This window comes from Centroberyx gerrardi, chromosome 4 (assembly GCF_048128805.1).
Source record: "Centroberyx gerrardi isolate f3 chromosome 4, fCenGer3.hap1.cur.20231027, whole genome shotgun sequence".
In the NCBI taxonomy this organism is placed as follows: Eukaryota; Metazoa; Chordata; class Actinopteri; order Beryciformes; family Berycidae; genus Centroberyx; species Centroberyx gerrardi.
This window is the reverse complement of record NC_136000.1, coordinates 14,522,284-14,547,865: the sequence shown is the minus strand read 5'-3', so window position 1 is coordinate 14,547,865 and position 25,582 is coordinate 14,522,284. Positions and strand designations below refer to the sequence as shown.

Here is a 25,582-nt window from a genome sequence, read left to right as displayed (position 1 = left end):
AAAGCTCATGGAAAAAGTGAAAGCATTCTGAGTCTTTTATTGAGAAAGAATAAATAGATGTGAAAAACTGAATGAAATGTTTGTCGTGAATGGAATTACCTTCATAGAAAGCATAGAAGTTCTCCTTTCAGTTTCTGAATGAAATGTAACCTGTGCCCATTTGCTCTTAAGAACAGATACATATAAAAGAAGACATGAACCTTAAATACAGAACATACCACACAAAAACACCAACACACAGCTTTGTGGTAAGATTACTTTGGGAGAACTAACTGAATTCCTGCAATAAGTATCCCGCTTGCATATTCTTGACCAGGGAAAATCACACAAATGATGGCATTGGCAAATGTTTTGAAACTCATGTCAATTAAGTAATGTTGCTAATTTGCAGTGAATGACCTTTGGGAGAAAGAGGACTTTTTAAGGCATGGGTCGAACCCTGTCCTTCACAAAAATACATCAACTCATGCTTTACAAGGTACTTTTGTATCCTGGACTAGAATCACTGCGTCTGACATTGCACCCCGCCCCTGGGACCCTCGTCGTCTTCGTCATAAGCCTCCCCGCCGTAGCTTCTCTGCTGTGACTGACTATCCACTTCACAGAGATCTACCTCTTCCATGTCGTCAGAGACCATCACCTCCTCCCTGGCAGGTAGCAACCTTTCCAACTGGAACATGAGATGCTCCGGGAGCCAATCTTTTTCTGGGAATTCCACCTGGAGGATATATCGCAGTAAGTTGAAATGAATGCTTTCTCTGCAATGCGACAAGCTGAGTGAGACATTTACATCAAAGTTGTGTCACATGGAGAAACTGTCGTGTTGTTAGTGAATCTTACCTGGAACTGAATGATAAGCTGTCCTTTATCATAAGGATCCCTGTAAATCGGCATGCCTTCATTCTGAACACATTTGATGTCGTTGTGCTTGACAACTTCACCTGTTGACAAAGACAAAAGATGTTGATGACATCTGAATAACGTCAGACATGCCAGCAGCACTGCAGGCCTGCTAAACCCAATCAATTACCTGGCTGCGAGGTAATGATGAGCATTCTGTTGTCCAATGTATGAACGGTCTTCTTAAAACCGCAGAGAGCGTCAACAAGTTTGATATCCATCTTCATGACCAGATTATCCTCTTGTCTCTGGAAAACGGCGTGCTCCTTCTGATCCAGCACAATGACGACATCCCCAGGCTCCAGTCCCGGCTCCTGGTCGCCTTCTCCATGGAATGTAATTCTCTGACCATCTTTCATACCTGCACAACACATGAATCTCAAGTTCAGTTTGCTTTGCAACAGAAGATTAATCATACATTTTAAAAACAATAGTACAGATTTTGTCTTAGATGGAGAAAGGGATCACCTTTGTCGATGTGAACTTCGAGAATCTTCTTCTTGCGTTCCACTTTGTGCCCATTGCAGGTCTTGCAGCGGTCCTTTGAGCTGAACTTCTCGCCCTCTCCCTGGCAGTCAGCGCACATGCTTTGGATCTGCTGAATCATGCCTGGCCCAATCTGTTGCACTTTGATCTGTACCCCTCTTCCTTTACAGCTCGAACACTTCTCCAAGGCGCCTTTCTTACCACCATAACCTGTAATAAACAGAGCATAAGGTTTGTCATCTTGAGAATTAATGTTTCTACGAATTTTATTGCAACTGTGATTTGATATGTATATATACCTACCATCACATTTTTCACAAATGACATTTTTCTGGAGCCCAAGTTTCCTGGTGGTTCCACTGTAAATCTCCTCCAGTGTAACACTAAGCTGATGGACGACATTCTTCCCTAAAGGAAATAAGGGCATAATCATGTGATTCCTGAAAGCTTACGAAACCGTTGGAAACTGCTAAATGACTAATACAACCTGCAATAAAATATTTGATATTTGAGATATTTCTCACCTCTTCTCTCTCTCTGCATTCTTCCCCCACCTCCAAAGAACATGTTGAAAATGTCCATTGGGGAGCCTCCTCCACCCATGCCTCCCTCTTTGATCGCTTGTTCCCCTCCTTGGTCATACAAGTCTCTCTTCTTTGCATCTGACAGCACCTCATATGCTTGGGATATATGCTTGAACTGTTGACAGAGAATAAAAACTATGAATTCACTATGGGGAACAATACTATGATTTAAAGCTTTCATAGTTAATGCAGTGAATTACTCATTGCCTACAGTAATTGGTACCGACTGATATTTGAGCTTTTGTTTCTATACAAAAGCTATATCAGGTTATTTACAGTATAATTGCACATTTGAAGACAATTACATACTGAAAACTCAAAGAAATAAAAGACTGCAGATGGCTGGCTTAGCTATGTGTCAACCTAAGTCCCTTGCAAATTTGTCACTAGTGATTAGATTTAAGTTTCAACATCCACAACCTCTGAGTTTGTGGCCTGAGGAATTTCAACATAATGTTAGGGGGCTAATCTCACTGTAAGAAGCCAGACGTGGCTGTGACTCAGATATCATTCCAGAAAGTTCCCGACATTATGTTGCTGTCAATTCAACAAGGCATGCGGTTTAAAATAGAAAGAGCCCCCCCCCTCCTTCCATAAAGGGCTGCCGGGGACACTTGAAAGATTTCTATACGTACCTTCTCTCCTTCGCTGGGGTTCTTGTCTGGGTGATATTTCAATGCGAGTTTTCTGTAGGCTTTTTTGATTTCATCTGGTGTGGCTTTGGGATTTACACCCAAGAGGTCGTAATAGCCGGTTTCGTGAACCATGATGATAACCTAGATTGAATAAAGCAGACAGACATTATTATAGAAAACTTGAATTAAATATTACGGTGTGGCAAGGTGACAATTAAACGAACGTTACCTAGGTGACAAGAAAATCAACATTGGCCGTAATTTCTGATTTACCTTATCTTAATACCGTTAGCGTTAACGGCTAGCTAACGTTAGCTAACATACAGTATGCCTCACAGAGGTAGAGAGCACATGTGATTACAAGACGACTCGTGTATCTACCGCATACACTGCGTTAGCTTAAATGAAAGCGTATGAAAATGTACTAATCTTCTCAAAAAATGAACCGTACTTACTTAGCGGGTATACCTGTGCTAGCTATGTCCCGGACTACTCTGTGGCTAGTGGTGAGGGAAGATGGCTGGTTCTTGTAGCCGCTCCACGGTGAGTGCAGAACTTTCTGGACGGCTCTGAAGCACGAGAGCAGCCGGATGTTTCGTTGTCGTGGTGATGACCATATGACTCTAAAGACCTGTGAGAAAAAGGGGGGGTTGCCAGATCTGTTTCAGTCCTACAATGTCGACTGGCTTAATTTGGTGTAGTTTTAATAAGATAAAGGTGCAATTAGCCAGTGGTTGCCAAACTTTTTCATGTCAAACAGATTTACTTTAGGCCAGTGGCTCGTGAACCCTGAAAACAGAACCACGCCCACTCGTTGAACAGCTCAACCAAAGAATGATTTTCCCTTTTTCAGGTTGTTTCACTTGATTATCCGAGGAGGCCTCGAGGGCGAGGCTGAAAACTATTACACAAAGAAAAAGACATTGTAATAAATGTGTATAGTAGAAATGTTTTTTCCTACCCCATAAATCATCTTGTGACCCCCCAGAATTAGCTCACGACCCCCTGGGAGGTCCTGAACCCCAGGTGGAGAACCACTTTTTTAGACCACAAATGCCCATTTGACAAAACTGAGTTCCAACCCTATCGAGAAAACATTATACAATTTCTAGAAACTTCTTATAGGGTCTACTTAATAATGTCGCTGTGATATTTGTATAGTATCCTAATAAAAAGTGTACGTAGGATTACAGACTGTTCTTTCTCATGAGGGAAGGAGCCCCATCTCAAGACTTACTGTTAGATATGACCTACAGCATTAAATAATGTACTGTAGGTGAGGAGATAACAACCGTGGAGGAAGGGAAAGCTCTAAAAACTCAAAACAGTCATCCTTATATATTTTCAAACTGAGCTAACTTCTAGGACAGTGAAACAGTGAAATTGAACTATTCCTCCTCGTGCTGGTGTTGAGGAAGAAATGGAAACGTACCTATAGGCCTACAAAGCAACATTCCTATATGCTCACTTAATGTAACCTTTGACCCATATTTACACCTTAGGTGCCTAAAAGTGAAGAATGCTGATTCTGCTTCACCATTATAAGATTAAACTCTAAAAGTAACATCTTGTGTGTTTCTCACAGAACTGTGAGCTTGGAATGTGCAAATGCTCAAATCTCATAGATAACATTGACCAAGTGGCCTTGACAAGTTGTTGTAATAACTTGTTGTCTTCTAGAAGAAGGCGGTCGCCTCTTATTATGCAGCACCTTAAAGTGCTAGAACTATAATTATCATTGGTTGTTCATTCTTGTTCATATGACCTTATACTTTATGACCAATAGTTTTATTATATTCTATCTGTATTACCATAATCATGCACATTCAACACTATAAAACTCTATGTAATCATCCAGATTTTGAGTTCCTTGGCTCCCAACCTGCAGATTTAATAAACCTGTCAAACTGTCACTCTCTTGTCCTGAGTTTTCTTCTACACTGGGGACCCCCTGAAAGCCCCTCAAGGCCCCCTGGTGGTCCCGGACCCCATCTTGGGAACCACTGAAGCAACATTAGAACAACTTCTACATCTTGGTAGCATATTAAGTCCATTAGAATAATAGTGTAATTTGATAATTTGCTAATAATTTGTCTAACCGTGTATGATTTGAATATTGATTTGACTGAGGGTAATAGCTCAGATGTTGCCTTCTAGCAAAAGGATAAAACGATGTTATGACCCAAAGGAACCCCAATATTATAATTACATGGAAGTTCAATGTTAAACCCCTGTGCAAATTTAATCTTCAGTCTTCAATTCAATCTCAAATTTAAATCTTCAACACCAAGAAGAGCCCACATGCAAGCTTGAATTCATTCAAAGGTTAGATAGTTGCAGGCCCACATACCCCCCGTGTTTCTGTTGTCTGTCTTTTTGCTTGCATGCTTATTTAAAACAGAACAGGGTTGGGTTCAGTTGACTTTCAATTCAACTAATTGAGAAAATGGATTTCCTTCAGAACTTCAATGTTGAAATGGGCTCTAATCATTCAAAGATGCTTAGATCCAATCTGCAGTAAAGGAAATGATAATGTATTGTAATTGTATTGTAATATGTATTCTATCTGCTGTTTATGTGCAGTTCTTTACTTCATATTGACATACTGTATATTGGGCACAAGTCAGTTTAACAACAATTAAGGCCATGACATCTGAACGAGTTAACCAATTTTTTTTAATATAATTTTCAGGTGCTTCATAGGGGACACCAAGGCTGGATGGAGCAAAGTGCTGTCAAGACTGACTTGACTCGGGTGTTAACTTGACTTCAAATATATTATTTATTTTTTGGTAATAGATGTAAGTTCACGAACAAGCTTTTACTGAGGTGTTGACTTCAAATAACAAATTCATTTTTTTAGTAATGGCTGTTATTGTGACTGTAAGTTATTTTGCCTAAATGGGCGGCTTTGTCGTTACTTTTTCAGTTACATTCAAATGATGTGCAAATGTTTTGCAAGTGCTGTCAAGACTTCTTTTACATTTTTTTTTTAAATAAAGTAATACAGTTTGTAAAATGCACTTAGAAACTGTATAATCCATTGTATAATCAAATTTGTAAGTCATATAATTGAAAAGGCTGTGTTTAGTTTTTCACTGATGTAGGACATTGGGTTATTTTGGCAAGATTGACAAGCAGTTTAATTTATCAAGCCACAAAGTTTCTATTACTGTCAAGGTTTCATGTCTATCACATGAAAGTCATTCCTTTATCAAAACTCGTTGTAATCTTAATTGCCAGTATCCCAATACATAATAGTGTTTGTTTACAGTAAAAATCTGTAGCTATGCCTACCAGTAAAGGCAGTGCAAAAGAAACGATAACGAGCTGCTAATCCTGTTGTCAGTATTAAACTGTAAAAGTGATACTGTAAAAATTACAGTTGTATACTGTATGGTAGCAAACTGTAAATTTGCAACAGTACACAGTAACTTGCTGGCAACCCTACTACCAGCTCTTTACTGTTTTGTGACAGGAAAATCTTTTACAGGTAAAGTGTGGTTATGATTTGGGCTTCTCACCTACTGTGGTGTGTGATTAAAGAGAAAATTATAGTCATGTTGTTTTGCATATGAAAAGACCAAGCTAATTTAAATTCTGTACTAGTTCGTGAGAGAGCAGCCCAATGTGGTGCGCACAAAGACTTTCTGATTTGTTTTGCAGTCACTGACAACTTTATGTGGCATGTTTAAGTGCATGTTTTTGTTTTTTTATTAGCACAATCTACGTCCTCCCCAAAAGGGTTTGGTGTTGTTAAAGGTGGTGCTGGAGAAAAGGGCTTTTATTTTTTTGCAGAATTTTAAAAGGTATCTACTTTCAAGGAGACTTCCAGGAGATCTACAGAGAACAATATGGAGTTTCCAAATAAAGAGGAGGGTGTTGATAACATTGTGAACAGGTAAGCAATGTAAAATTCACTTTTTTAAATTTTTTTAAATTAATTATTTAATGTAGAAAATGAGGAGGAGGTGTGTGAGCCTCGTAAGACTGATGACTGATGCCGCTCTTTGAATGAAACAATTTAATAACCACAGCTCATCTGTTCATTTTCAGTTTGGCTGTGGAATAAGTTCTAATCATTTTCAGTAAAGACTGAATTAACCAGATTCACCAACTAGCAGGCAGATTCACCACAATAAAAATCTAAAAAAATAGGATGACGATGGGACCGGGTGATCAAGTGTGAGAGAAATTATCGTGTCTATGTTTTAATTAGCAGTTTCACTCTGGATTCCACATTATGCACTCCTACATGCTATCTCTTTCATGATACTCCTTAGTGCTGCTGTGTAACTTCTTGTGTATTTACCTAGACTTTGTGTCTGGTCCTTATTGATTCAAGGACATGTGAATGTTCCAGAATGTTTTCTTTTGTTTCCACCTCCCTGTGTGTGTTTCTCACTACAAAAAAACCTAGATATTGTCATCTGACTTGATGAAGAACTTGCCACCAGCTTGTATCTTTCTTCTGCACATTTAATAAACTTGTTTGGAAAGAAGAGACAGACCTCTCCTTGAATTATCGATTACTTAAGTTATAGTATTCCTCTATCTTTCCAATATTAATCTATGCTTTATGAAACTTTCTCATTACTCATTGAGTCAGACACAGATAAGTTGCAAATAAAAGAAGTGTGGCATTCTCAAATTCCCGAAGACTCACAATCACAAGACTCAATCACAATGTTTAGCAACAATGGAGGACTAGCTGTTCACGCTATGAATAAAAATGAGGAACTGAAATCAATCTAGCCACATTTGGCAACCAAGTGTGGGAGTTAGACATGGGATATGGTGAATTGAGCATTTTGTGATGCAGTAAAGTCAGAAATGTACTTTAGTTATTTCAGAAGAAATTATCAATAGAATAAAAAATAGAATATAAAAAAACCCTAAGTTTTAAACTTTTTTTTTTTTTTAAACCAGTGGGAATGAAAAGTCTTTTTTTTGCTCTCAGTGAATTACAAACAAAGCGAGGGGGCTTTGGCTGTGAGTACCAAAAGCCCGACATTGTGTTGGGTAAACAATGCTGCTGAAAATTAGAAACCATGTGATGAAATGAAAACAGCAGCCCGCACCACGGCCTGAATGAGAGGTGGAGCGGACATGAGCTCTTAGGTGCCAATGTTTCTTCTGTGTGTTTCAGCCTGGCGTCCTCAGCTCAGGGGTCCATGGCAGACGGGCAGGAGGGCAGTGAGGAGCAGGCCTCTGTGGGTGAGTTACGTGGCACAGGGGTGTAAAGAATGAGAGGACGTCCACCCTGATGCTGTGATCATGGTGGAGTTCCTTCATCAAAAGGCCTTACCGTTTTGGGGTAATATTATTGGCTTAAAAGTTCCTCTGTGGGATGGACTGGATTTGTTTTTCGAAGTTTCTCTCTCTTTCTCTTTCTCTTTTTCTCTCTCTCTCTCTCTCTCTCTCTCACTGCAGGGAAGAGAAACACAGAAGAGGTGGTTGCCAGTGCGTCTCTCGCTCCAGCTCATTCTCTCTGGACCGTCGATGTTAGCGGCTCAGTCAGGCTGAGGAGAGAAGAAGCCTGTCCAGAGGAGCCCGTCACAGTTCATCAAATGTTCAAAGCCTCTGTTGAAAAATATGGAAACATGTATGCGCTTGGCAGCAAGAAGAACAACAAATGGGAAAAGATAACTTTCTCAGAGTATTATCAGTTCTGCAGAACAGCAGCCAAAAGCTTTATGAAGGTATAAAAAAAGAGAGTTGCGGTCAACATACATTGTTGTCTACAGTATTTTCTATAGCAGATACTCACTGACAACTAATGGCTACTATCAATGGTAAAAACAAATCTGTTTTGTTGATGTGTGCAGCTTGGTTTAGAGCGATTCCATGGAGTGGCTATACTAGGATTCAATTCAGCAGAATGGTTCTTCTCTGCAATCGGTGCCATCATGGCCGGGTGAGAAAACACATCCTATAGCAGCAACAGCCTGACCAGCATCACACACAGCATTGACTTGAAATAGCCAGCATCTGTGCACATATTTACATATGTTTGTTGTTGTGTATTGTTATACATATATATCGTCTCATCCCCCACATGCTCATTTTCAGGACTCAATTTACATCCTTCTGCTACTTCTGTAATATCTTGTATTCTTCCTTACAGAGGGATAATGACAGGGATTTATGCCACCAACTCCCCAGAAGCTTGCCATTATGTGGCTAGTGACTCCAAAGCCAACATTATTGTGGTGGAAAACCAAAAGCAATTGGATAAGATATTGCAGGTATTGCTACTTTAGTGTATTCAAGTCTTGATCTATACACGCAAGCCATCCCGTGGTAAATCTCTCACTCTTGATGCCGTAGATCCGTGACAGACTGCCCCATCTGAAAGCCATAGTGCAGTACAGTGGACAACTCCAGCAGAAGATATCCAATCTCTATTCTGTAAGTCATTCTGACACCACAGTAAACGATACTGACAAATGTGGCTGTTGGATCTGAGACTATGACACATGCTGTCTGTTGCTGTTTTGGGATAGTGGGAGGAGTTCATGGAGCTGGGTCTGGATGTTTCTGACAAAGAGCTGGATGACATCATCGGCAGTCAGAGAGCCAACCAATGCTGCGTCCTGATTTACACATCTGGCACCACGGGCAAGCCAAAAGGAGTCATGCTCAGCCACGACAATGTAAGTTTAGGGTGACTGCTGGTCAGTCTGTATTTCACAATCAGATTCATGCAGTTACATGAGTCATCACTTTTTCTAGTGTCAGGGCTGTTATAGCAAACAAAGCAGATGAACAAAGTGAAAAATATACACTACCAATCAAAAGTTGGACATGCATTTTTCTTTATTTTTACTATTTTTTCACATTTTAGAATAATAGTAAAGTCATCAAAACTATGAAATAACACAAATGGAATTATGCAGTGACCAAAAAAGTGTTTAAACAAATCAAAACTATCTTATATTTTAGATTCTTTAAAGTAGCTGCCCTTTGCCTTGATGGAAAGGCAACGGCTTTGGAAAGAAATTCATACATAGGCATCAACTTCACTATTTATATTTGTCTAAAAAACAAATGTCAAGCATTTAAGCATACGCCTTTAGATCAAAATGGCTTTAAGATCATGAAAAACATAGTACATTCAATCATGTGTGTCCAAACTTTTGACTGGTAGGGTATGTACTGTATATATCTATATAAAAAAACAGAATAAGCGTAAAAACAGCTTTATGTCTCAATCTATGGTGGGTATTCAGGTGACATGGACTGCCCTTCATGCCAGCAAGGCCGGAGACATGCAGCCTGCTGAAATCAAGCAGGAGTTGTTGGTGAGCTACCTGCCTCTCAGCCACATTGCTGCTCAGATCTTTGATCTCTGGACAGGCATCCAGAAGGGGGAGCTGGTTTTCTTTGCACAGCCAGACGCTTTAAAGGTAAACAAAAAATACCCAGGTCACACGAATGTTGGTTTTGACACTGATTATGTCTCAAATGTGTGACAACAGACCAAAGGTGGAAATGTTTTGCGTGAGAACAAGCACTGAACAAGCAAAATTTTACTCAATTAGAAGTTAAGAGTACTGGAGTAGGGCACAACTCACCTAAGATTTTGTTTTGTGTGTTCCAAAATTGTTCCCCAAAATGGATTTATGTACCTATATTTGTGTGATTCTCTCAAATAATATGTCATAGTTTGTGTGAAAGAGCTGAATGACAATTAGTGTCTGCAAATGATGTTCCTTTTCTGACTTTCTTTTTACTAAAAATACATACTTAAAAGGACTATACACATACAATTTACTCGACTTTGCTTCAAAAGAGTTATACTATTAAAAAAAAAATCTACTTAGGTATGTCCACTAGACTAGACTGGCTGTATGTTATTTAATTCCCACTTCAACAACTGTCAAATAAGCAGATATGTCCCCTGCTTAGGGAAGCCTGGTAACAACACTGCGAGAAGTTTGCCCTTCAATTCACTTGGGTGTCCCTCGGGTATGGGAGAAGATGATGGAGAAGATAAAAGTGGGAATCAGTCAGTGTGGATATGTGAGAAAGAAACTGGTGACATGGGCAATGTCTGTCAGCCTGGAAGCCAATCAAAAGTGTGCACAAAAGTAAGTGCGGATGGAGTTTGAATGATGTGAATTACTCTTCTATAATGAAAAAATATCACACACACACACACATTGATACGATTATTTTACAATAACTCAAAATGTGGTCATTTGTAGTTTAGTGGATAGAACATAGCATCCACACTACCAGGATTTAAGGTTTGATACTCCCTCAGGACATCCATACATAGATATACATTATTAAAGTGTTAAAGGAGATGATTCCATTCACCAGATATTTCATTTTTTCATTTTTTCATTTTGTCAGGAACGAGGAGAAGCCATTTCTCTTTTCCCTGGCGAACAGCCTTGTTCTGGAAAAGCTTCGTGCTGATCTGGGCTTCTCCTGCTGCCAGAAGTTCTACTCTGGAGCCGCTCCGCTTGGCAGTGAAGCTGTGCAGTTCTTCCTGGGCCTTAACATCCAATTGTATGAGGCCTACGGCATGAGCGAGAGTACAGGACCTCACTTTATGGCAGGTCCCAAAGCTTACAAACTACTAACGTAAGCGTTTAAGAATCAGAGCAAACATAATCTAAACAGTTCATAATGCTGAAAAATCTGAACGAATGTCAAATAACAGATTTCTTTTCTCTGACAAAGCTGTGGTAAGGCGATGCCTGGCTGTCGATACAAATTTGTCGACATCGACTCTGAAGGGACGGGTGAAATTTGCTTTTGGGGACGCAACGTCTTCATGGGTTTCCTCAATATGGAGGACAAGACAAGAGAAGCGCTGGATGAAGATGGATGGCTGCGTTCTGGAGACATGGGGAAGACAGATGAGGAGGGTTTCTTGTACATCACAGGAAGAATAAAAGGTAGTCATGAGCAAATTACATATCTCAGTTCACCAGTTCCCATTCCCACTTGAGTGCATGTTGTTCTGGACAGAAGATAGTCCTGTTCTGAGTCACAGGCGGCAGAGATGTCACGGTGCCCTCTCTCCATTCAGAGCTGATCATCACAGCGGGAGGAGAGAACGTTCCCCCTCTCCCAATAGAGGATGCTGTGAAGAAGGAGCTACCCATCATCAGCAATGCCATGCTGATAGGGGATAAGAGGAAGTTCTTGTCAATGCTTTTAACTCTAAAGGTAACCTGCCTTCAGGACTGGAAAGATAATGGGAAAAGACGCACTGTACTGAGCGTGGCTGTATCTTTATAACTTCTAATATAATTCAGTTGCTAATAGATAGTGTAGACCTGCACATGATGCTCAACAATATTACTAACATAAGTAAACTTTTGCACACCATCAGTGTGCATCAACCACTAAAAGGAGTGTACCTTTATGTACTATAATTAATTGCCTCAGAGACTTCCATTTCTCTTTTCATATGCAACCGCTGTGCTCTATTTCTGACTACTTTACATAGATGTTGGCTTGTTTTTATCCTAAACTTTTTCTGTACTACCTCGTTGGCCAAGGCTCACTTGAGAGGCGACAAACCAGACCATAAGGGGAAAACAATAAATCAATTAAAATGAGTCCCTTCACAACATAGTGAAATTATTCACTGAAGAGGGATTTTGATATTGGAAAAAAAATAAATCTATTGTCATTCATTTCGTTCCAGTGTTGCAACAATGAGGAAACCATGGAGCCAACAGAGCGGCTCAGTCTGGAGGCGGTGGCGTATTGCCAGCAGCTGGGGAGCCAAGCAACCATGGTGTCGGACATCATTGGCGGGAAAGACAAGGGAGTGTACCAGGCCATTCAGGAGGGAATCGACAGAGTCAACTCAGGAGCCACCTCCAACGCCCAGCGCATACAGAAGTGGACCATTCTGACCAAGGACTTCTCGGTTTCTGGAGGAGAACTAGGTAAATTTGGTGCTACACAGAGCCAGTTTTATGTACTATACAGATTTTCTGCTTTGTGCTTTTCAAAACATGCACTTCAGATATTGAGTTGAATTATTCCTCATTATACCATTTTCTCCTTCCAGGTCCCACAATGAAGCTTCGTCGCCCCATTGTCCTGGAGATGTACACCAAGGAAATAGAAAGCCTCTATAAAGAATAGTGTTATGTTCCTAGTGATGTTGCTGTGTAACCGTTAATACGAAAGTCATGCAAGTCACCCGCATATCTCATCATCAATGGAGACATGCGTGGGATTCTACTGTTCGTTAAAGCCTCATTTCCCACTTCCCCTTGTATGCAAAATGCGGAAATAACAGAGAAACCATAATTTCATTTTTGTAATCACATTCAAGAGCAAACTCGGACTAGTTCTCAAGTAGTGACTGATAGTTGCTTCTGAGAATTTTGCAAAGTGCAAAATTGCAAAACACAACAAATCATTTTGTTGTATTCTCATAGGCCGATCTGAATATTTGTAAAGTCTCTCTCATTCTAGAGCAAACACTTTTTGATACTTATTGTCTTAAAATCATATCACTTGCTTGCATAACAGCATCTTATATACTCCTGTATTTTATGCAAAAATGTGGCTGGTTATATCCTATACCAATTTAAGTAAATATTTTGATCTTCTTTTCTGTGTTCACTATTGTCACAAAAATCTATTAATGTGGGGTCATAGGGGTCATCGTGGGTTGAGGCGGCACAAGATTACAACACAAGTCACTTCCACAACATCAAATAACAGGTCCAACATTGTTGATGTCAAGGTAATATTCATTTTCTTTCACACAATCGTGATATTGCAGCAGACAAGCAGTGATACATGAAGAAATGACAGTGCAAAATATCTGTAACTTTAATGTTACTGACACCTGATTAGGTTTAAATAATTAATGGCAAAGAAACAAAAAGTTATATGTGCGAGACCAGAGGCCAAAATCAGCTTCTATATAGATAATACCATACATTACATTAAGCACTTTAAGAACAGAATACACATCACATATTATACAGTAACCATTGGTCAAGAGTTTTAAGACGAAAGAAAAATAAAACATTCAGGAGCTCGAACTCTTGAGTCTCTCTTTTTATAGAGGTAATACATGTACATCAATCATTTGGTTAAAACTGTGTAGATACAGTATGAAATGACAGTGAGAGAGCCAAACCCTGACAGTAATCTCATGAACACATTAGTATCCATATATATATTTAGTCCATATCTTGTACTCTTTGACATATTGCTGCTGTGAATTCTGAGCACTTGGAGTTTCCTCCCAAATCCTTTGTCAGAACCTTGAAGAGAGATAACATGAGCACATATGAATAAGGAGGCCAACAAATTATCAAAACAACATGTCTGAATTTCTTGAAGAGTAGATTACCTGTTTGTCGCGGATGGCGTCAAAGCAGGCGGCCTCGATCTTCTTGGCGTGGCCGTGCAGGCCCATGTGCCGCAGCATCATGACGGCACTCAGCAGCAGAGCGGTGGGGTTGGCCATGTCTTTCCCTGCTATATCTGGGGCAGTGCCATGAACCTGACAGGAGACATGAATCATACTCCATCATCATGAGATCATCTATGAAAATCAGGTTTTCTTGACAGATGGGTTATGAGAATGAAAGGGCTGAACTTTCATATGCTGAATATGGTTTAGTGCACATTTCTATTGTGCTATTTGTACTTTGATTATGTGAGTCAATATGAATCCTGTAAAGGAAGCAAGCAGTGCTGGTTGAAGGGGAAAAAACCTAACATACCGACTCAAAAATGGCAACACCATTGGTGCCAATGTTGCCACTAGGAGTCACTCCAAGACCTCCAATCAGCCCAGCACAAAGATCACTGCAAAGGTAAACACAGATCTCAGTGACAGTTAAAAAGCTGTATATTGTGACAATATAAGCACAATGTAATGATACACAAAAATGATAGAGGATATGCCATCTTTCTTTGAACTTGCTCATGTAAGAGCTTACTGAAGTTTAACAGCTGAATGAATTTACCTCAAGATGTCTCCATACAAATTAGGCATCACTAGTACATCAAACTGTGAGGGATCCTGCACCATCTGTAAAAAACAGGAATGAACAATCCTAATATTGATTAGGAATACCAAAAATGGCTGAACTATTAACAAAAACATTACTTATTATATATCTTGAAATATATATGAACACATCCAAGACAAAAAATATTGGGACTTACATTAAGGCACACAGTATCCAAGTACATCTCAGTGAATTTCACATCTTTGTACTTCTCTGCTGCCTCTCGGCATTTCCTTAGGAAAAGTCCGTCAGACATGCGCCTAAGAAATTGTCAATAGAGGAAAATTGTTACATTTCAGCACAGAGCTTTAAAATTATAAATTGTGAAGTACTGAATACAACTTACATGATATTGGCCTTATGAACAGCAGTAACACTGGCCCTCTGATTATTTCTGGCGTATTCAAAAGCATACTCTGCAATGCGTTGGCTGGCTTCCTCTGTGATGAGCTTAATACTCTGTACAACCCCATCAACAATCTGAAATACACAAACAATGTCACAACATTAACGTAAAATATCTAAAAATCCAGGTAAAATATACAATATAGGAAAAGTGGTTAAATGATTTAAATAGTAAAAAGCAAAAGGTTCTGTTCCTAAACAGAACTGGTGCAGAGATGCACCAGCAGAGATAGTGAGATATAGAGGAATTTCCAGGAAAAGGCAACAGGCACATTTGGGAAAATAGAATAAATTGGGGGATTAAAGAACTGCTTTTATTTCATTGTGTACCTAGAGAAGAAAGCATATGCCATCAAATCCTGCTAGGACAGTGTGAAAAACTGGATAATACAAAAATAGCACTGATGCTAGGAGAAAATTCATATCTGCAGCATAATTATGGGCAATCGAATTCTACCTTAAATTAGAGCTACTTGTGAGCTAGAAGACATGATGGACTGACTGAGGCTGACAAATCTAATGAAATTCAGGGAGTTACAGACAAGTCCAACAATCTGTGACATCTGATATTAAGATAACAATTTAGATCTAAATGTTGAAGAAGTGATGAAAACGTCCAGTGAACAAAAACACAGGTAATATGATGTTTCTTACCACATGTTCAATCCCGCTGTACTCTCCCTCAGTGTTCTCCCGTATGGTGACCAGGTTCACATCGGTGTAGGGGGTCTGGTAGCCCTCGATGGACACACAGGGACGCACGTTGGCATAGAGATCAAAGGTTTTTCTCAGCAGCAGGTTCATAGAGGGATGGCCAGCAGCAATCGGTGTCTTCAAAGGACCTGCAGATGACATGTTCAAATATTTAAAATGCTGCACTAGTTCACTTGTGTTTGTCAAAGATTGTAATTATTAGGCCCAACATGGAACCCAAGATGGATAAACAGAACGACCTAAACCAAAACAAAAATACCTGTTGGAGAGATACGAGCTAAACTAATTCACTGTAGTATCATGTCTGTAATTCTAATACAATTTATTTTTTTGTAAACAGTATTACATCAGTTCCTTGTTTGTAAAGAGCTTTCCAACACTTTGGATGAAATGGAAGCTTGGTTATTGGTCTTCTAGTTACTCAGTGCAGCATCTGGACAGAAGGTTTGGCAAGTGTAATTTACATGTCAATCTCAATTTCACTTCCAAATTTCTGCTGTGGAAATGGATGGAACCAAGCTGTTGTGGTAGAGAAGGTCATTACTAGTCACTGGGAAAAGTTCATGTAAAATGGGATCATTTTTATTTGAAGGAGCTATCGGTCTATAAGCAGAGTACCTTTGAGGCCAATTTTGTTCCTGTCCATCGATTCTTTGGCATCAGGTGGAATCATCCACTTGCCGCCTGGCCCTTGGATGGCTGTAACATTTCTCTCTTCCCACTGAATAGGCGCCTAGACCAAAAGCATATGCACAACATAAGGACTGGATGATCTATCATAGTTTGTATAACACAGTCTTAGCTATTTACATTGGCATTTAAACAAAAATTATCAATCCCATTAAAACATCTGCAACAGTTTAATCAGGAGTTTGGTAAATTAACACCAGCCACTAATCAAATGCTGGTAAATTTTGACTATGGCTGGTACTCTTCCAGCTGCTTCGCTGTCAGAAACCAACCATCATCATGCCATTATAACCTAAAACATCAGATTGTCTGGTGAATGTGCCCGCTCAACAAAGATGTTTGTTTCCTGCCCTGACAGTACTGACTTTAGCTGCTTCAAATATCTTCATAACAGCAGCGGAGATCTCTGGACCAATTCCATCACCAGGGATTAAAGTGACAGTCTGCATCTGTAAGGCAAAACAAAGAAACAAACAGAAGATCCAATGATAAAAGGTCGACACTGAACAATGGAAAAAAGTTGCTAAATTTAGGAAGTAGATTCACTATTCACTATTACAAGTAGTAAATCAGACCAAGAGTGTCTTTACTAAATTCAGAGTAAATTTCTCTTAGCCCTACAGGGAACATACATACCCCACGGACAAATGTCCTGGTTTGTGGAGTCTCGGTCTTCAAAGCTCCAACGACCCGAGACACCTGACAGTGAAAAAAAGATTGGGGAGACCAGGGATGAACGGCTGGTTGGTGCCGTGTCTTAGAACAGGTCAATTTAAACTTAATTTTTAGTCTGTGGTTAGCCATGTGACTTTCTTTCCAACATACATATTTCTACTTACCACTTCCATATGTATGCCTATCATGTCATTTGTCCAAGTACAGCGAGGTTAAAGCAGTTATGATTATGCAACCATGGGAAATTATGAGGCAAATGGAGAACATGTGCCACAGTAAATTGTGCTTGTGCTCAGTAATAAGTGGGAGTTGTTCATATAAAGCCAAACTCTTATTTTTTGGAACCCTCTGCAGTATTATAAAAACAGGGATCTTATAGTACTTTTGCTGCATATCATGCTGCAGGGTTGTGAATGGTCACAGGAATAAATTATCAAGTTTATTGCAAGTTTTATGCAAGTCTATTGCAGTCAATTTGAAACTTAGCAACCTTAGTCTGGGCCATTTCTGCCTGCTGATAGCTAATTTTTACAATCATTTGTTTACTATTTTGAAAATTCATAAGGGTGTCTGGAAGTCAACATGAAAATCTAATAAGATGCTAATAAATGAGTTTTTCTAACATTTGTTGGGGAATCCACAGAAAATCAATTTCAGACAACATCACATGAATAATGCTTGGATGTCATGTCCAAATGGTACATTTTCTTTTGCATTGACCATTATCAGTCATGTTACTAACTGTCATGTCTTATCTAAAGAAAATCATACCAACCCATAATTTTAGAAGACAGAACAGATTGTTTGGAATATAAACACTCTCCAAAATGCCAACATATTATTATCATTATATTGCTTTTTTTAATCGACTGGCAAAAGGTTAAACATTAAAAATAGGGTTCCAATGTGAGGCTTCTGGGCTTCGAGCACAGCTTACTGGAGCAGTGAACATACTAGGAATCGTCTAGAATGAGCCAAGGATGGTGCACTCTCATGTTTTGCTTATTACAACATATCCTTTTATCTGGATAGCCACATATTATAATACAAACTAAGTAATGAACTCTGTGCCTGTAATGCACTCTTGTTATCCAAAACACAGATTTAACACTAATCCTTGGTCATGCTAATTATCGTGTTTGGCATATGGAATGCAGTATATTGATCATGTCACACAAAACTAACTCATTGATCTGTCAAGCATGATAGATCAATGTCTGGATCAATAAGAGTTGCTAGGACTGATCTGCAAAGGACATTCAGGAAGCGGAGACTCCAAGACACAGCAGGGATTGTCAGTCCCTGTTAAATACCCTGTTAACTGTGTCAGGAGGGCAATTTGTCCAATATTCAGCATGCATGCTTGTCAGCAAGGTAGCTAGCCTTAACTGATGATGAGGATGCCCACCTGTCCCGTAAAGGTAAGGTGACATACATGACCCCAGAGGCCCACAACAAGGGCAACGGGGGTAGTAAAACTGAAATCTAGCTGTCCAATATAACAGAGGCAAAACGACAGGTCACCTTGACTTTTGTTGCACAGCTTTAACATAAATGCTGTAATTAAGTTGTTAACGTTAGCTAGCATAAGGTTAGTTAGCCTCAAGAAACAATCAAGCTCAGCTGAATTGCAAACATCACAGACATGCAAGGGCAGCAGCTCAAGCTTAGAGTTCACTGAGCTAGTAAATCAGCTAGTAAAGCAAAATGCCCATTCCAGATTTGCCCTTTAACTACGGAGGGAGTGTTCTTACAGCTAACACTTCCTAACTAGCTAGGATAACCATCCAAAAACGGGATATGCTTACTTCCTGTGCCTTGACTTTATTCTTGTCATTGATCGATAAACCCCACTTTCTCAGTAGATTAAGAATCTGTAGATGTTAGGTAAATGCATATTTAATAAACATTTGACGACCTTAGCCAACAGCAAGTTATTAAATGTAAGCTACCCCATGACATTATTAAACCTAACGTGGGGTAAGTTATCAGTTGTTAAATGTTAGCTAGCTAGCTCACTAACGTTAGCAGGAGTCAGGTTGCTATAGCTACAGGAATCGGGTAGCTTACATGCTAGCTAACCAGCTAGCTAGAGCTTGCCTGCTGCACCATCTGTGTGGAGGACACTGAAAGGCCTTTGGCATGCCCCTCATCATAACGTTAGCTGGTTACTTTAAACTTATTGGCATGCGTTTGGTGCAATACTTTAGAGCGAGGACATATTTTGTCCATTACTTACCGTTGACCTCCACACGTTTCCTGCCATCCTAGTTAGCCAAGGTCAGCACTAGTAGCTGACAAGAAGTACACTGAACCTGCAGTACTCGAAAGTGTCAAGCTAACCAGAATACAAAAGGAACTTCCGGTTCCATTTTTCAAAATAAAACCTTCTTCTTCTTGTCTTTCAACGGTGGTTAAAATAAAACCTGTAATGTTTTAAATAGTGTTACTGAATTAATACAATGTATGCTCTAGAACATATCGTTTACAACTATATTTTCACTCTTTAGTTAATTTAATCAATGACTATTGAAATACTGTTGTCCGCACCGCCCCCACAATGTACACATTTTACGCTTATTTTGAAGACAGAAGGCCTACTTTCCGCTCTTATTCTGGGTGTCTGTGGCTGGTTTGACTCAGCTAGAATTTAGGGATGTGAGAAATCCTACGTTACATTACACCGTTCGTTTTACCTCAGATAACACCCGATTACCAGAAACAGGTAGGCAATAACAACGATACGTTGGTCTGAATCACACAGTAGAAACAGGGGGTTTTGCAGGAAGCGGTAGTAGAGTCGTCTGCTGTATTTATTATCTCCACCAGGTGGAGCCAGAGAACTGCTTCTGAGAGTCAACAACTTCCACCAGTTGCTTGTTCCAATCCCTTCCCAGCTGGAAGCTTTAGAAAACATCACCCAGCAGACAGGTAATGAGTTGCACACCTTAATAAAGCTATAAAGGAAACTTGGCAAAATGTTGATTTTGCTGCATGAATATTTGCACTAGGACCAAATAATTAATACACCTGTTGTTTGCCTCTGGTTGTGCTAACAATATACTTTTGGAGATGAAGCTGCATTCACTTTTCCTGAAGTAGACTGTACACTGCGGATATAACTAACAACAAAGATAACAAAGACATCTTAAGTACAGTACATCTTTATAAACACTATATTTTACATAATTTGGTTAAACACATAATAAACTTTATGGTATAAAACAAGTAGAAACAGCTGAAACAATCACTTTTTGCAAAAAGTTCAACTTCCAAAGCAAGCATACAATATGGGACAAAGTAGATCCCAAAATGATCCAGCAATGCAAAATGGAAAAGCTCTGAATTACTGAAAACTTATACAAATTCTAAAGCAGCATAGCTCTCAGCATAAATGCAGGTTACAGCATGGTGCAAAATGCACTCTGTGCAAGTAAACACATTTTCGAACCAAACTGAGGGGTGTCAGTATGGATAAGGGTTTGAAACCACTTAGCTGTATCTTTCCTGAAACCTAATGCATAGGATGCAAGAAAATTTCAACAAATGCCTCACAATGCAACACCGAGCATGTGTCTGGCAATGATGCTTAGTCAAGCATTTGGATATAGCTTAGTAATTTAAAAAACGTACAGTACATATAGCCATGATATTTTTGATACCACAAAAAGAAATATTGCAAATAGCCCATTTCAGACAGCATACTGCTTTGGCTGCTTCTTTAGGCTAAGAGATCTTTCAGTTTGTGAAATCATGTGTGTTGCTCTGTTGTTGAGGAGTCTGCATTCGTGAAGAACGTCTGAAAAGTAAAAAATATGTCAAGGATTATAGGACACAACAAAGTCAAGTTCTGATAACTGATTACATAAGCTCAAACAGTTCTAATGAAAATGGCAGAAGACTGCTTACCATTGAACTGTTTGTAGGCTTCATCAATAATGGCGTTGTTTGATCTCTTTATCTCCCAATAAGTATCCTCCACCCATGGCTTGCAATCAGGATGTTCAGGAAGCTGTCCATTCTTGTATAAACCAGCTAAACATTGATATAAAAAAAAACCAGTAAATTATTGCTTTATCAGTTCAGTAACATTTATTTGAACAAGGGAACCATTTTTTAAGTAGAGGCAAACCTAACAACTACGTCACAGATATGGAGGTAATGGAACTGGAAACTGTGTATGTATGATTAATACGCCACATCCTAATCCACTTAATTTGCTGAAAGGAGTGTCATACCAAGTAATGTCAATCACAATACACTGGCATGCTAGATGACTAATGTACCTTTGATGGTATCATCGATGTCTTTGCATAATTGGTACAAGTCACTCCCACGTCCAACCACTCGTTCTCCTATAGTAGAAACAGAAATAATGAACCTTTGCACACACTGAGGGCGGTGGGAGTTTTACTGATTGGCAAAAGAATAAATGCAAAACATATCTTACCATCCAGCACCTTGATGTTGGGGAACATTTCAAGAAGTATATTTCTATATGACAAGTTTCTGCACACTGAAACAGAAAAGGTCATCATGGGTCTCTCTTGTCTAGATTTTCCACATTATTGTTTTCAAACAAAGTCACTGAAACTCACCTGGATTAGTGTAATTATAAGTGTTGTCTTTTAGTCGTATATTCTCTAGCTTTCTCAAAGGCTGAAGGCAGTGCAGGTTCTCAATACTGTTGAACGACAAAACAAAAATGAGCTCATTTTATGTAACCATTTCAGAATATTTCTCTTTAAAATGATAATCACAAATAGCAGATAATTTGTATGCCTAACTACAATGATGGATGTGATAGTTCTTACACTAAGTAATATAAAGGATGAACTTAATGTTGTAATGAAATATTTGCAGTAATGACAGATTCACATCCTTTTGTATTCATCAATGTCTTACATTCATCAATGTAAGCACTTTGTCATCGATTATACAATGATACCTTGATATGACATTACCAGCCACGTTTAAGCTCTGTAAACTCTCACAACTGGACAGGGGCTCTGAAATTAGCAAAGCAATTCAAAAGGTCAGTTTCTATTAATAGTGGGAGACTTTTTGTAATAAGCACTTGTACAGTAAGGAAATAAGAAACCAGAATTCTTACCTAAATTAGAAATCCTGTTGGCAGACACATTGAGTACCGCAAGAAGCCGAAGAGATGCAAGAGAAGCTAAGTTGGTGATGTTATTTCCAGAAAGGTCCAGTCTCTCCAAATTGATGCACTCCCCAATGCATCCAAGATCATGTATTCCTAAAATGAGACATCCATTCAACTATGTTAAACAATAATGAATTTTTTTTTAACACTTAAGGTATTTTGATATATTGATTTCAGCTTACCAAGACCTCTGAATTTGAGAAACAGTATTGACTCCAAATCAAATTCCCCTGTACGCGACTTCAGCAGCACAGCAGTTATCTTCTCATAGTCTGCATCTGAAAGAATAAAAGAAATAAGACCGCAGCGGAGCAAAGCACAACTTCACCTGTCTTTTCTTATATACATAACACAACCACACACTGTATATTCATGAGTCATTATTGCAGTAAGAGCTGATTGCTGCAAGGGTTGTGTCTCTTCTGTTTACAGAGGATCACATAGACAAGCCATGCAATCATCTATAAATAGTAATCTTGTACCAATTCAAATAGTCCACAAATTTCATATCTGGCAGCACATCAGGTTCCCTCTGCCTGCTCCTGATGAAAGGGTCAGAAACAGAAAGATGTGCTGTTCTTCGCTTTCCCTGTGATGCTATAAGCTCGCCAGTTGCATGCATGAATAACGATGGTGTGAGTTATATTTGGTTTCATTTCCTGAGGCTGAATCAGTCCCAAAACCGTACACATGAATACTCTTCCATGAGAGATTGCATGACTGAAACACAGACCCCCTGAGAAGGGTAGCATCTTTGGGAGAAAGAATCAGTCAGCAGGACATAATTGAAATACGATGATGCGACAATGTACTTTTTGCTAATTAGTGATATTTTTACATCAGTACAGGTCGTTACACTAACTTGATGATAAGTATATCAAGACTAGCAGACAGTAGTTACTGTAACGCCACCACGAAATGGAAAAAAAAACAGTTTTAGGGGTGGAGGAAGTTGATAACTGGTATGTGATGGTTCACTAAACACCTGTCCAGCCCACGTTAACACCTGCAGCGATTAAGGTGATAATGGTGTTTAGCTTAGCGAAACAAACAGCTACCAGTTGATGTTGATAGCTATGTTGGAAGCTAACCCTAGCTGTCTTTTGTTTTTTTTGCTATGGATGTCTTAAAGCAACGTCTGCGTGATTTCATGAAGACGGTTAAGTGAGATGAAAGTGAACGGGTTACTTAATAAAATGGTTCTTGGTTTTTGAGATGTTGAGACACGTCAAAATGTTATGTAACGAACGTTACGTTGTTAGCCACAACTGACCCGAAAGGTAGCTAGCTAGCATAAGCCGCTGGTGGCTAGCACAACGACGTAGCAACAAGCTATCCATCACAACTTACCTTGGTCTTTGTCTCGCTTAGAGTCCATCCTTAGTAACTTAGCTACCTAGCAAGCTACCTATCGTAATCAAAAGCGATGATTTAACCAATGCAGTGAAAAGGCCGGACTGTGATTATTTTTTGGGAAATGTGAAATTGGCATCTGTCCTGGGGTGCAGTCAGGACACGCTGACAGTACTGCTGTGCTGCAGCGCAGGTGGGATGAAACGGATCCAGCCAACAGGAAGGCAAACAAACTGTGTTAGAGGGCGCTGAGCTGGAAAATATGGTTTCACGGTGTTTGCTAGATATTTCTACTGTGCAACAGGTTCCATCTGCGTCAATTAAAAGTTTTTGTTCTCGTTTTTCAACGCTTTAACGAAGAACACTATAATAAACCTTAGTGTAGCCAATCTGTGGTATTCAAGAGTGAGTTTATAGTTATCTGTAGTGTATGGTATTCATATAGGGAGTTCAGGTTTTACTGTGGTATTTGTGTAGTTAATAATATTCTTTAAAATGTTTACTAAGGGCTTATTATAGTACTTTATCATAAGGAATATGCTTAAGTTTCATGTTATTATGGTGTATCTCTGTGACCACCGAGAGTGAGACAGTAATTGAGATACTTTTGGAAGCAGTATTTTTGTATTTCAAAATACTCACATTACAGTATTTTGTGCAATACATTAGATAAAGTAAAATAGGCATAGTCAAATTTAGATTTAATACCTTTTATTTTGGATAATGTACAGTGATGGATATGTCACAGTTGGTAAAGGTGAGTGTTTTTCTTCTTTCTATAACTTGAATCCTTTTTTTTTTTTTTCTGCAGGTATTCAGCCCTACCGCATCTACAGTGTGAACATCTGGGAATTTGGTAGGCGACCATTTTACAGGGATAAACAATAAAATCATTTCAATAGAAACTTATAAAATAATTTCCAAAGAAAATGGAAAAAAGTGAGTGATCAATTTAAAACTTGTCAAGTCCCACAATTACATCCCACAGTCCTTAACCTCTAAATCCACGGTTCTACTGCTAAGTCCAGTCCTGCAGTCTCTATGCAGCTTTCGTGCTTTTCTCACGCTGCAGTTTTTGATGCAGTCGGCATTGATGTCGCCACAGAAATACAGATAAGCAGAATCTATACAGACGTAGGGCAACAACTTTGTATTCTGTAACATTGTTGGTGACAGAATTGTTCCCTTGGTGGTACATCCACATCCTCCTCAAGGTCTCCGCGCTCCCAGCACCTGAAACTTCCCTGGGAAAGATACAGGTTCCCCTTACTCCCCATTTGAGTTTGATGTTTCACTTGCGTTTACACACAAGGAGAGAGTCACGGAGTTCACGGTCAAGGCATGGAGAGTCAGCCGGGGAAGGGTGAAGGATGAAGCCTGAAGGGCATCAATCCTGCGGCTCCACCTCTACCTGGTAATATCCACTGGCAAGGTCTAATGTAGAATACCAACATGCTTGCTTGAGGCAGATGAGCAGCTCTTCAATCCTGAGTAAGAGCAAGGCATCTTTGGGTGTTTAGCATCTAGTTAACGCAGAATCGCCATGTACCATCCTTCATTCTCATGGGGACTAATGTGCACAAGCTTGAGCTCTTCCTTAAACTCTGCTGTCAACCATGTTCTACAAAAGGGTCTGAAGGTCTGGCAAAAGTGAGGAGGGTTCCGGATGGGTGCCATGTTGGTAGGAATTAGGTGGAGAACTGTACTCTTTTGGCCAAAATCATCTTCTGTGCAGCAAAAAGGGAAATCCAGTGGCATAGGATCAGCTTCTGTGATGGATCACAGAAGCTGATCCTTGGTGCCTCTATCCCTTCTGTATCTCATGGGGTGAAACCAGAAAAATGGATGCCAGTGGATGCCTTTGTGGAAAAACAATGGAATAGGGATTGTCCTTTTGAATCCTCACAGGTATCTTACGGCCTGTAGCCCAACCAGGGCTCCAGAAACTTGCCATTCTGC

At 39.4% G+C, this 25,582-nt stretch overlaps 4 protein-coding genes across 5 annotated transcripts; 1 reads left to right on the top strand and 3 right to left on the bottom strand.

The window, feature by feature from the left end:
• Positions 1-21: 21 nt before the first annotated feature.
• dnaja (DnaJ heat shock protein family (Hsp40) member A) lies at positions 22-3,184 on the bottom strand. The gene is made up of 8 exons (XM_071896450.2): positions 3,061-3,184; positions 2,606-2,746; positions 1,911-2,085; positions 1,690-1,794; positions 1,369-1,596; positions 1,031-1,261; positions 841-941; positions 22-718 (listed from the first exon to the last, which is right to left on the bottom strand). Exons 2-8 carry the CDS (start codon positions 2,735-2,737, stop codon positions 503-505), a joined length of 1,188 nt encoding a protein of 395 aa, XP_071752551.1. The 5' UTR covers positions 2,738-2,746; positions 3,061-3,184; the 3' UTR covers positions 22-502.
• A 4,528-nt stretch (positions 3,185-7,712) lies between these two features.
• acsbg1 (acyl-CoA synthetase bubblegum family member 1) lies at positions 7,713-12,724 on the top strand. The gene is made up of 13 exons (XM_071896518.2): positions 7,713-7,822; positions 8,039-8,307; positions 8,434-8,522; positions 8,733-8,853; positions 8,936-9,016; positions 9,112-9,261; positions 9,838-10,014; positions 10,517-10,698; positions 10,967-11,200; positions 11,300-11,517; positions 11,652-11,791; positions 12,276-12,522; positions 12,648-12,724. The coding sequence occupies exons 1-13, from the start codon at positions 7,780-7,782 to the stop codon at positions 12,722-12,724; spliced, it is 2,028 nt and encodes a 675-aa protein (XP_071752619.2). The 5' UTR covers positions 7,713-7,779.
• Positions 12,725-13,347: 623 nt separating this feature from the next.
• On the bottom strand, positions 13,348-19,474 carry idh3a (isocitrate dehydrogenase (NAD(+)) 3 catalytic subunit alpha). 2 transcript variants are annotated; one of them, XM_071896510.2, is made up of 12 exons: positions 19,343-19,383; positions 18,912-18,977; positions 17,065-17,127; positions 16,794-16,877; positions 16,357-16,471; positions 15,679-15,866; positions 14,966-15,099; positions 14,777-14,879; positions 14,575-14,639; positions 14,329-14,413; positions 13,953-14,105; positions 13,348-13,863 (listed from the first exon to the last, which is right to left on the bottom strand). In XM_071896510.2, exons 1-12 carry the CDS (start codon positions 19,367-19,369, stop codon positions 13,780-13,782), a joined length of 1,167 nt encoding a protein of 388 aa, XP_071752611.2. In that variant the 5' UTR covers positions 19,370-19,383; the 3' UTR covers positions 13,348-13,779. The 2 variants fall into 2 exon arrangements, with proteins under 2 accessions (XP_071752611.2, XP_071752612.2); XM_071896511.2 differs by lacking the exon at positions 18,912-18,977 and having other exon boundaries at positions 13,350-13,863; positions 19,343-19,474.
• A 779-nt stretch (positions 19,475-20,253) lies between these two features.
• lrrc61 (leucine rich repeat containing 61) lies at positions 20,254-23,787 on the bottom strand. Its single transcript, XM_071896533.2, has 9 exons — positions 23,621-23,787; positions 22,453-22,548; positions 22,217-22,363; positions 22,052-22,112; positions 21,702-21,787; positions 21,554-21,619; positions 21,390-21,458; positions 21,013-21,138; positions 20,254-20,902 (listed from the first exon to the last, which is right to left on the bottom strand). Exons 1-9 carry the CDS (start codon positions 23,646-23,648, stop codon positions 20,796-20,798), a joined length of 786 nt encoding a protein of 261 aa, XP_071752634.1. The 5' UTR covers positions 23,649-23,787; the 3' UTR covers positions 20,254-20,795.
• Positions 23,788-25,582: the final 1,795 nt, after the last annotated feature.